Source organism: Arvicanthis niloticus, chromosome 8, assembly GCF_011762505.2.
Source record: "Arvicanthis niloticus isolate mArvNil1 chromosome 8, mArvNil1.pat.X, whole genome shotgun sequence".
In the NCBI taxonomy this organism is placed as follows: domain Eukaryota; kingdom Metazoa; phylum Chordata; class Mammalia; order Rodentia; family Muridae; genus Arvicanthis; species Arvicanthis niloticus.
Genome location: NC_047665.1, coordinates 84,219,375 through 84,231,843, shown reverse-complemented (window position 1 = coordinate 84,231,843; position 12,469 = coordinate 84,219,375). Strand labels below are relative to the sequence as shown.

At 42.7% G+C, this 12,469-nt stretch overlaps 1 protein-coding gene across 1 annotated transcript in view; it reads left to right on the top strand.

The window, feature by feature from the left end:
* The first annotated feature begins 1,257 nt into the window (after nucleotides 1–1,257).
* Npsr1 (neuropeptide S receptor 1) overlaps nucleotides 1,258–12,469 on the top strand; it is a 143,689-nt gene continuing 132,477 nt past the window's right edge. The window contains exons 1-2 of the mRNA XM_034509620.3: nucleotides 1,258–1,447; nucleotides 1,576–1,763. Coding sequence (XP_034365511.1) covers nucleotides 1,611–1,763 — 153 coding nt within the window. The 5' untranslated portion in view covers nucleotides 1,258–1,447; nucleotides 1,576–1,610. The remainder of the gene's footprint in view (nucleotides 1,448–1,575; nucleotides 1,764–12,469) is intronic.

The window sequence follows — 12,469 nt, the reverse complement described above, 5'->3', positions numbered from 1 at the left end:
GTCCCATCATTCTGGCTTGTTTGTTGTTGTTTTTCCTCAGATGTCTGTTTTCTAATGAGAGAGAGAGAGAGAGAGAGAGAGAGAGAGAGAGAGAGAGAGAGAGAGAACAAAAAGAGTGTGGATTTGTGGGTGGGGAGGTAGAGAGAAGCTGGGGAGAGCTGAAGGGGGAAACCATGAACAGAATACAATAGTATGGACAAAAATATATTTTTAATAAAAGAGAAATACTGTTGAAGTGTAAAATTCTTATAGAAAAATGCATGTTTTAAAATTGCAGAATAATGAACACCACCAAAGTTGACACATTTAAATAACCCAATATAAAAGGGATCATCACCCAAGTATGATTCCAGCTTCATGGCATTCTGCTCCCTGAAGTTACCATGCCAACTAAGTTGCGCCAGAAAGAAAACATATACCCATTTTTCATTTCTCTTCACTCTTGTCAACATTTCAGGATTGTCACCTTTTGTCTGTGCTCATGGGTTTAAATTCTGCGTAAATTTTTTTGCTTTGCTAATGTGGTTGCCAGAATAACCTTGTGCAGAGGGAAGTGTTTGTTTTTGTCTTTGAATCTTTGTTTAATTTTGACCCTTTCTCTAGGAATGCACACGTGCTCAGCTCTGTCACGTCGAAGCCCTTCACGTGTGGACTTAATGTCTTTCCATGTCCAGTCCACTGACTAGTTTGTGCTGCTGGAGAAGTTACACTAAGCCTTCTCCAGGATATTTCCCAAGGCATGTTCTTTCATGACAGAGAACCTGTAACAGTTACCAGAGGCGGCAAAGCAAAGGGTGGCCTACATGGCTCACAGACTGGCTGCGACTCTCGGGGATCAGGCTCGTGGCTTAGATTATGTCAACCTTGGGTCCTAGAGCTTATTTAAGACTGAATGCACATCAGACTGTTCTACAGTAAATAGTGAGCATTCTGGGAAGGAGCTGAGGTGACCACACTGGGGGAGATGAGTTCTCAGAGGAAACTCCTAGTCATGTTATGAGACAAACATGGACCCCTTGCCTCCAAGTGAGTCCCCAGGAGAAGCATGCGTACTGTTTGCTTACATTTAGTAAATCAGAGTGTTACATTGCTAACTGAACGGCTAGGTGAGAATTTTATGTCAGAAAGCGATACCAGCTGAAACAAGTGTATAACTCTGGCCGATTTTAGAAGCACAAACATGACCTGAATTAATGGACCAGCTAAATATCCCAATTACTCCTTAGTGGAAGCTGGAGCAGAGATAGAGGTTTGTCACACAAGTTAGGAAAGCACACTGGACAGGAAAGCCCATCCAGGGAAACATGATCCCAGCCTTGGGGTGTCCTTTTAGGATGAGGCCACCCTGGGCAGGTCTGTGAGGGCTGTACTGGCTGCAGGATCATAACTGCAGAGGAGAGAGCAGCACGTGGATCTTCCTTGTCGTCAGGCAGAACTCTTCAATGAGGTGGGCTCAGGGCTCTGTGCCTCCGTTTTGGTGAGCAATAGCCAGAAGCCTTGAGAGGCAGAAGAGGCACTGAGCAATCGATCAGCAGCTGCTGCCCCAGCTAACTGAACTCTCTCACCCGACTGCAGGTGCAAAGACAGTGGGACCTGACCCTGCCTGAGCCATGCTAACCAACCTCACAGAGGGCAGCTTTCATGCCAACCAGACTGTACCTGTGCCGATGCTAGATTCTTCCCCAGAAGCTTGCACTGAAATTGTGACTTTCACCGAAGCGCTGGTAGCTGAGGAATGGGGCTCCTTCTACTCCTCCTTTAAGGTAAGTGCCCTGGCTTTAAAGGCTGGAACAGGTGGGATTGGAGAGGGCTGTGAGAGTCATAGCTGCTGCTAGAAATGGTTTTCATTTTCTTTCCTTTTCCTCCTTTTTCTTTTCTTTTCTCTTTCTTTCTTTCTTCTTTCTTCTTTCTTTCATTCTTGTCCCTTTTAACTAAGGAAGGGGGGAATCCCCCAACCTGATAAGTTTAAACAATCAGACTTCATAGTTTTCAAAGCTCAGTACTGTGGTTTCTTACAAATGCAGATGTTTTTGCTGTTTCTGTTACTTGCAACTTGACAGTAACACTTAACGATGCTATATTTCACTCTCCGTTCCACTGGCAGGGAGCACTGTAGTTAACCCTAGAGTTGCACCTGAAGGGTCTGTTTCTAGCAAAAATAGCAAGTTTTCCATCAGACATTTTTCCTCAATGCATGCTCATTGAACTGTTGTGGGGTTTTTTTGTTTCCTTTGGTTTTTGTTTTTGAAACATCAGAAGATTAGAAAACCGTATCCCTAGTGGCTGACACCAAGAGAGAGTGGAAGGCAGGGAGGACCGTTCTGTCTTTTCTGTGCTTTCTCAATGAACATTAGTGAAAAATACAGTCTTTGTCGTCGAGTTGTTGGTGGTAGTGTTTGCCCAGGTTGCTGCCTAGAATAGATAAAATGAATCTGAATTTGGTGAGTTTCCTATTCGTAATATCAAAGGACCATAACTATTTCTTTAAGGTATTATTGTCCCATGTTTTCTAGAAAGATCTAGTGGACAAGAACACACTAGGTGTCTAGAAAATATGAGCTTGCTGCTTCATACATGAAAACCCTGGGTGGTGAGGGCCATTTCACACCCAGTCTACGTAATGTGCCTCGTGTAACTCATCCTCCTAAGTCACAGTCTCCAGCCTGTCCCCCATGTCCAAAGGAGAATTCTTCCAGATAAACCCTAGCCCCTGCTCTGTTTTGCTGCTACTGTTGACATTTTTCAGGTGTTCTCAAAATGATTTGTCTTTACAGTTAAACTTATGACTGTGATTATATCCACCTTCTACTCTCTGGTTCAGTTCCTGCTCCCAACTCTTAGAATGAAACTTGCAGCTGGGAGCTTTCCAGGGAGTCAGACATCTTTTTCCTTTAGTGCTGAGTCTCAGAGTAAATTACAGCTGGCTTCAGAGGACCCAGTCCCTTAGACTCACCTAACTTGCACACAAGCATATGCAAATACACACACATGCACATACACGTGCACACACGCGCGCGCGCACACACACACACACACACACACACACACACTTGCTCAACACACCTGTTCAATACCAGTGACTAGTGTTTGAACACTGCTTTTTTCTGAATCCAGCCAGTGCTCCAGAGTGGATCTCAGCAGGCTTCCTGTGTCCAGGAACCTTGGGCTTTACAGTGCTACTGCCAAGTTGCCTTTGATGTTTATGAAACATGACAGCAAGCATACTGAAGAGACTGCATCCCCCGCCACCCCAAGGGACAATAATCATCAATAAGGCTATTTTTCCGAGGCTCAGACAGAAAGCACTCTGTACTGAAGGCTCATTTGCCATGTTAAATTCCACCTGTGGAAATGTTTTGAACACACAAACAAATCCCTGCACCCTGGCTTTCCACTCCTATTAGCACACTCTGTCCCAGAGATGCCATTGTCGCTAGACACTGGATAATTGCACCCTCTGTTTCATTCCTGTAGTTGGGCTAGTGGCCAGTGCACAAAGAGAAGCCGAAAGGAATTATGCCCATTGAACTGGAAGTAGTTTGGTGTTCTACTTCATTTGTGAAAAATGTATTCATTGACTAAAGCCAAAATGTTCAGGTACACAAAAATCAGGGGGGAAGCCTTGGCAGCCTAGCCTCAACCTTAGTAGAACTTTATTCTATGGCCGCCGTTGAACACAAGCAGTTCAGTGCCTTTGAGCCCAGCTCATACAGAAACCTGCCTGCGATTCAAACCCTTCTTAGCCGTGGTTCCTTTTATGCCACATAATTCCAACATGGAATGCCAACAATGTGCCCTATTTGCTACTCCCTAAATGCACCCCTTTAATTCACAATGCCTTTGCAAAAAGCAGTGAAAGAAAACATAAATTGGAGAACAGTGAAAGAAAATAAATATTGATAGGCATCAGCATGGTGGAAATTCCAACAGCAGCAGTTTCTGTCCAGCCACTTGTTCGACATCGTGCCAAGAGCCAAGCTGTGCGACTCCACAGGCAGCTCCTGTCATTCTCACACTCACGGCGTGGCCACTTAGCTTCAGTCTTCGTCTGGGTTTATCTAAATTCTGCCTATTCTCTAAGGTTCAGCAGGGGTTGCTTCCCCCAAGTACCTCTCACACACACCCCTTGTGTTCCTGGGTTCTTGGACTACATGTCCTCTTATTTCTTCAAGAAGCTGTCTCGGACTCCTGCTGTAGTATTTGTTGCCTGAATGTGCTACAGACTCTGAGCTCCTTATATAGGTTTTGCGTGCTCTCCTGGACACAGCACTTTGCTAGAGATGATTGATAAACATTTGGAGCATAAACAATGTATGACATTCTTCTCTGATCCTCAGTATTCATTAAAATGAGCACTACCACCTTGTCTTTCTCCTTGGAAGAAGTAGAAGAACCTGGTGAGAGGCCATTCTTTCTGCCAGTCTGTCCTCATCCTATATCTGCCATCTGAACTCACCAAAGGGAAAGAGCACATTCACCCAATACCTACTCCCATTTCAAAGCCAATGGGGACTAAAGTCACTCTTGGATTTCCATGACTGAGATTCTGTCAATAATGGGTCTGCTTCAATGTCAGGATAAGTCCTAGAAAATTCCACCCACCTAGTCACAGACTTACGCTGTTTCAACCGTCTTAGGGCACATCTCTCGGGGCACATCTCTCAGACTGTTTATCATTCCTGTTGTTCTCTAACCCAAAACTCTGTTGGCAGAAGGAAGATACAGCAGCATCCCTGGGTCTGGCTTTCTGGCTCTTTTATTCCCCAAGCTTAGAACCTTTCAATTTCATCCATTTCTAACCCCCTCCTCCATTTTAACTTCAGCTCTCACTGCCCCACCCTCCTGCATTCTCCTAAGCATGTCAGATTCCTCCAAAACGCAGAAGGGAAGTCAGAAGTGATCCTGCCTCCCACCTACCTACATCTTGGGCCTCCCCAGTAGCTGCATGTATAGACATGCAGTTGTAGTCTCAGGCTTTTGAAAGAAGGTAAGCTTCAGTCTTAGTGTGTTTCAGTTTGCAGTTCCCTCTCCCTCACATGTCACATCCAATTCATTTCCGGAGAAGTAGTAGTATTGAGACATTATCTGAGTTTTGAGAACCCACCAGTTTGCAAGTACCTTACTCATTAGGCTGTATATGATTCTGTCCAAAAATAAGACAAAGGCAAAAGCCTTCACACAAAATCCTTTCATCTTACAGGTGATTTTGTTAGCATTGTTTCTGGAAATCGATGAGTGATGAGAAATCTAATTTAAAGAAAGTGGGAGGAAGATATATCTGAATCATTAAATTAGCTAAATTATAAAATAACGCAAATCAAACTTGGTGTTATTACTCATAGGTGGGGGGCGTGTGAACTAAGACTGTTAAACATTACCTAATCACCTAATCCTGAGCTTCCATCAGGCCTCCTTCAGTGCAGACTTGGAAATGATATGCAATTAGTCTAACTATTGTTTGCATGTAAATGATCTCTCCCACATGCTAATGGGATACAGTTGCTCATTGTGTGTGCCCACCCTCTCTGTCCTGTTGTCCTGCTGGCAGTCTTTAAAACATTACCACCACCCCCAACCCCATTCTAGCAAAAGTAAACTGTAACAGAACCTGCCCCAATTATCTACACAATGCAGTCAAAACTGTACTTAAGCCTCTGTTGTACTGCAAGTTCTATTGAGTCAGACAACTTCCTTCTAAGACTCTCTCTATTTGGCCTGTGCCAGCATTTTCATCTTCAGTAGCTCTCAGTTCAATGCCTCCTGCTGACTTTTCTGCTCCTCTGAAAGCCCCACTTTACCTATTGTATTCTCTATAAGCCCTGATGTCCTCATTGCCTGCCCTAAAGCCCATCATGCACATTTAAATTCTCTTCTAATTGGTTTTTCTCAGTATGTCCACTTGAGTTCTCCAGTCTAATACTATAGCTGTCCCTAAGGGGAAGGCTTACTTAGCACTACTCAGGCAAATGTCTATTAAGGTTCTGTCCCTTCCTAATTGCTTCTTCTATGCAGACCTAATACAGCAGTGGGCCAACCCACCACTCTGGGCGGACTCAGTCATGCATGCAGTCAGTCCAACTTCCTTTCCTGTAAGACGCAGGCATTGTCATTGTTGATAACTTCATTAGAATGGCATACAATTTGACCATCTATTTACTAGTGCATGAAGAGATTGCCTTCTGTTCCTTTTTCTGCATTATTAATAAATGGAATAACAAGAGGCATAATCTTGATTAATTCAGAGTAAACTTAGTCATTGGAGAGATTTCAGTCCAGGAAGGATTTTCTCAGGCACTGGCTGTAGGAAACTAAGTTCATGGACAGCCTCCTTATGCATATGGAAAACATGACAATGGTTGGGGCCTCATCCCACCAGGTTAGCTTCAGGATGAAAGGGCAATAAGTGAAAGGAAGAGTTCCATTGACCCCCTAAAACACTCATCCTTTTCTGGACCACTATCTGACTCTGGAGAAAGGGCTGTGTCTCTTTGTGACGGCTCCTTTAGGTTCCTGGTCCTTTTCCTTTTCTCTTTACTGGCTAACTCTCCATAACCCTATAGAAAATGGAAACTTGACACCATCTCTAGCCAGCTCTGGGTTACAGGAAATAGTGCTTCTGTCTCTGTTCCCTTTTTCCCCAACATGTCTGTGTTAAATGTATATTGTCATGACATCTGAGGACTCCAGAACCTGGTTTCTCCTTTTGTCATGTTGTCTCCTCACATGGCAGGCACATTGTCATTCAGTTTTCTCTCCAACAAGGAGAGACAATGCAATTACTCTTGCCTCACATTTCCTCATATCTTTAACCACATACCATCCAACACTCCTGTCCCTTCAGTATCCTTCCGGTGACGTGAAAATTACTTCTTGTGTTGTCTTTCCATATGGCCAAGGATCTCTTATCTAAATGATCTAAGACATATTTTGTGTGTGTGTGTGTGTGTGTGTGTGTGTGTGTGTGTGTGTGTATGGGCACTTTAAACCTATTTATTGAAAACTATTCTATATTTTTTTTATTTTCTCTTACAATATATTTTTGACCATGCTTCTTATCCCCAACAATTCCAGACTCTTCCCACCTCCTTACACATCCAACTGCCTGCCTGTTATCCTCCTTTCCTCCATATCTCCCTTTCTCTCTGTCTCTTTGTCTGTCTGTCTCTCTGTCTCTGTCTCTGTCTCTGTCTCTGTCTCTCTCTCTCTCTCTCTCTCTCTCTCTTTCTCTCTCTTCTCTCATACACAAAAATGAAAATCAAAGTAAACAAATAAAACAATAAAACAAAACAAAAAAATTGAAACAAAAAATCACTCCTTTAAAAAACCATGGAGTTAGTTTTGTGTTGGCCAACTACTCCCGGGCCTGGCCTGGAGTGTAGCTGATATGCCCAATTGTTTTGGTCAGTGTTGTATTACTGTGAAGAGATATCATAATCATGGCAACTTTCATAAAAGTAAAAATTTAATTGGGGCTTCCTTACAGGTACAGATATTTAATACATTGTCATTACGGTGGGAAGCATACCAGGGAACATGGTGGCATACAGGCAGACAAAATTGGGGAGAAATAGCTGAGATTTTTATATCCAGATCCACAGGCAGCAGACAGTGGGAATAACTTGGGCTTTTGAAACATCAAAGCTTATCTCTGCTGGTCTACGGACCAGGGAGCAGCTGGCTGGGAATCCTTAGCCAAGCCAGCAGGAATGAAAGGTTTTGTGGAGCTTGGGCATGGACCAAATGACCAAAGTGTTATAGCTCTCTGAGGGGAAGCCAGAGCAAAATGGGCTGCCAGGCCTCTTCTGTAACTGGCACTGCCCAGAACTGGTGGCAAACAGTGAAATGCAACAGGCAGCTAGGAGCCAGAGCCACCAAGCAAGAAGTGGCTGCAGTCAAGGGGGCACCCAGCTTGTTAGGCAAGGTTGAGGTTCAGAGATGAATGCTTTGGGAGAGAAAACTCTTCTCTGGAGTGTTACAGCTTAGTAAGACAGACAGTCTTACTCAGACAGTCTTTCGTGAAATTACTTGTGCATGTTATTCCTTGTGGACAGGGACAGTATAAACATTTTGGGGGTGGGGTGGGATCTAGGGGTAGATCTTTTTATTGCCTCAGTCAATAGGTACCCTCTATTTGCATAGGGATAGACTTCAGGTATTGTTCCTACATAAATGATTGTTGTCATGGTCCTTCTAGTGGGGTGGATTGCTCCAGGACAGGTACTTGGTTGGGAGCTAGCTCGAACTCCTGCTGTTCTCAATTTCGAGTTTTATTGGGGTTCTGAACTTTTGCTACAATCTTATCAGTTCTTCTGTCTGGTGGCATGGACCACTGCTCCACACATCCCCAGTGACACAATTCCTCCAAGAAGGTCATACCTTATAATCTTTTCAAATAGGGCCACTCCCTGATAACCAAATATTCAAATCTATGAACCTATGGAGGCCATTCACACCAGTGACATTTCACTGATGCAAATGGATTTTCCTGTTTCAGGCAGCATCAATTGCAAATAGCTTTCCAGTTAGGCTGGGACTTTGAAGACTCATTCTTTTTCAGTGGAAGAAAAATCACTTTTCTGAAAGCTATTTATAGTACTCCTTATGACATATTCAGAAGCTTAATACTGGGCTGTTTCTAGTACATTCTGTATTGGTACAATCAAGGTTATATACCAAGGGAAAGGAGTACAGAGACTGTATTGGGAAGAAGCACATCAATTGATGCTTCAAAGCATCATCCCAGCATCCTAGAAATAACTTCCTGTTTATACAGTGGGTGGTAATTTTCAAACTATACACTCAAATGAATGAGAAGGTCAGGTTGTTTTTTCTTTTTTTCTTAGTGAAATTTGGTTTCTCTGTGTTTTAGTCATCTCACTGCAAGGAGAGGTAACTGACTCATCACTAGGTCCAGTGCAGTTCTCAAGTTTCCCCCTTCATTCAGTTTTTAGAGCAAACAATATGAGAGCACAGGCCCTGTAATTGACTTCACAGAGACTCAATTCATGTGTTCTCAGTGGCTGTATGTTTATCCCTCCCCTCAGCCTTGGTTTCCCCATCTGACTGAAGCTTTAGCAGATGATCCTCTGTTGAGAAACTTACAGGATAACATGCTTAAAGTTTTGAAGAAGCATCAAGTGGCTTAGTACAATGTTTAATTTTAGCAATTACAGCATCAGAATTATACTATTTTCTGATACTACCTACAGATCTATGAGGTATTGCTGTTATCTGTGTGGAAGAAGCTTGTAGACCATAGAGATCCTGGAGCACACCACAATGCTTTGCAATAGAACCACCAAGTGTTTGTCCTGAGATGATGGTCACTAGCATCTGGTAGCATGCATCACTCTTTTTCTCTTTGTTTTAATTTTAATTAAACTACCAAAATTTTGGGACAAGATACAGATACGTAGGAAAGATGCTATTTCTTACTTTTTCATTTTTCATTGTTATTAGTTTAGTGGCCACTCCATCGTGGGTTATTTGCTGAGATGAGACGCTCTATCTTGCTCAGAAAGTGCAAGGGTCTCTACTGTCGGAAGAAATGAAGTTTTTCTAGGCTATATAGCAAAATTACCCGAGGTCATAATAAAAGAATAAAGGATAATTCCGGTTCTGGTTTCCCCACTTAAACAATATGGAAGCCTACCTAAAATAGAATGAGTCTTTTGGCATTTTGCAGTTTGTAAAACGATGTCCTTTTACAGCATTCAAACTTCCTCTTGGTTCCTAGAGATGTTAAAATGGCATTCACTTTTTCTAACCAGATGTGAAAATAAAGACTGTGAAAAGTCGAAGGCAGAGGAACCACCAAACAAATGAAATATCATAAAATCAAGAGGGAAATAAGATTCCCAGCTGTTAGCAGGAGAAAGTACATGATGCAGAAATGGAACATCAAGCCTAGAATCTCAGTGGTCTAATATACCTCAGCTTCTTTTCTCTCACATCACAGTGACAAGCAAGTCAACCTGTAGCTACATTTTTTACATAGCTTCCAGGGAAAATGGTCCTTATTTCCTGCTTGTTAAAGGCTGAAATGACTCAGTATTTCACAATGACATCATGGGTATGGGCGATATGTATCCCACACATCTCCATAGAGGCTCCAGAGCTTTACTTACTCGTGCAGAATATGACCCAGGTTTTCTTAGCCCTTCACATCTCATCTGCCACCCTCTGGGCTCCTCTTCTTACTTTCTGCACTGAATATACCAGGTGCCTCCACCCAACTTATCTTCTGATAGAACTCTGGGCTCCATTGACCCCTTGCTCTTCTGTGAAGAGTCACTCAGTGTCTACCATCATCACTATCCTAGCGCTGCAAAAGCACTCACTGACTGTAAAAATTGATGCTTTCTCTGGACGGCACTCTGTGCAAGTACTAGAGAGCCAAAGAGGAGTTATTAGTGCACTAAGAGGCAGGTAAACTAATGCAGAAACTCAGGAAATGTTATTAAAAGTGATTCTCAGTTCTTTCCTAACACACATAAAAACATAAAATATGCCTCATTCTTATTCAACTTAATATAAAACTTTAAATAAATACCAATCATATCTAAAATTAAGTCAAAGCACCCTTTATTATAGAAGCCAATCATTCAGAGTGTGTTATTTCCTTCCCCTTTTGGTGAGTTCCTTTTGCTCTACTAAGTTAAGAATCATAGATATGATTAACTGGGTCTTATGCTAGGCATTGGAGGTGCACAGTTGGATGAAACAGACGCCTGACCCTCAGGCAGCTCTGTCTACCTGGGGAGAAAGACCCAGATGATGGCTACTTCCGATGGCAGTTTAAAAGAAGTGTTGTCAATTAGATAAAGCAAAGCAAGATGCTCAGCAGAGTCAGAAGTGCATGAGCCAGAAAAACTCCAGAGAAGGCTACTGTCCTGCCTGGGAAGCGAGGTCTAGGTAGAAGAGAGATAGGAAAGAGTGTGGTTCATGTGGTCCTCCGTGCTAATAACACTTTTCTCACGAATGAGAAAAACTCTTTGATGTTTTATTAGAAACCCGTGTTAACAGTTAAGACTGCACTTTACAGCATTTAATCAGGATAACACTGAGACCTGGGGAGAATGCATGTGGATATGAAAGCTGCATGCTCAGCCACTCAATGGGAATGTAAGATTGGAGAGTGAGGAGCTGCCGGCATGGGGTTTGGGGAAGGATTCCAGGAGTGTTGGCCTGCCCAGGAGTGTGGCTGATATACTGAGTGTTATTCCATTGGACAAAACTGATTTACCCTTTGCCAGCAGGTATCAATTACAAGCTTCTTGATTACAGGTGAGATCCCAAGTCTACTTCCCTTTCTCAGTGCTAGGACTCTATTTGACTTGAATCTGTGCAGGTCTTCCATGTCCTGCCTCAGTCTCTGTGAATTCATATGTGTTTCAGTCTTGTGTCCTTAGAATCATCCATCATCTCTGATGCTTACAATCTTTCTGCCTCCTCTTCTGCATAGATCCCTGAGCCTTGGGGAGAGGAGTTTTGATGAAAACATCCAATTTAGGATTGAGTCCTCCAAAGTATCTCACTGCCTGCACGTTTGTGGGTCTCTCTATTGATTCTCATGTACTACAAGAAGAAGCTTCATTCATGTGGGTGGAAGGAGGCACTGGTCTACAAATTGCACACAACAAACTTTCAAAAACAGAAAACAAATGGCTGCCATGGCTAGGGGTAGGAAAGAAGGGAATACCTTGACAAAGGCCCTTGAATAATCCCTGCATGATAGAATTGTTCTATATTTTGATTTCAGTGATTGTATACATATCAAAACTTACAGAGCTGTACATTCAGAGAGTAACTTTTCCTTTGCATAAATTTTATACCCCAATAAAAAATTTATATAGATTAATATCACAAGCAATTTTCATAAACTGTGCTTTATTTAAAAATCATCAATTCTGAGTGACCTTGTAGGGGAAGCATGTCTCAGGCTCCAGAGGGACCTAAAAGGAGACATTAGCACAGAGCTAACAATGGGAGGAGCTAGACAGCAGGTCTGGTTTTCAATAATAAGTGTCACAAGACCACAAGGCATTGTTCAAATAGCTCCTCTTCCAACATCTCCTTGTATCTCCTTAACAAAGACACATTTTATTGTTCCATCTTTCTCAATGGTTTTCTCCTCACAACATGTATGTGACATTTCATATTGTGCTGGTCTTGTGTCAGCTTCTTGAAATAATGCTCAAGACAGGACTGTCAGCTGTCTCTGACTGTGCTCCCTCCCCTGACCCCTCTGAACAGCTGTGCCTGGGAGCCTTAGAGAGTGAATGAATCCTTTCCTTTCTGTAGACTCAGCACTGTGCTGAAGGTCACTTGACAAAGCATTCTGGGGAGAGTTCTAAGGTTTTCCTAGGGTCCTTTTCACCATACTTTACAGGAAGCCTTTCTCATGTATATTTCCTCAGAATCTTTACAATACAATATGCAATGAGGATGAAAAATGATGGTAGTTCTG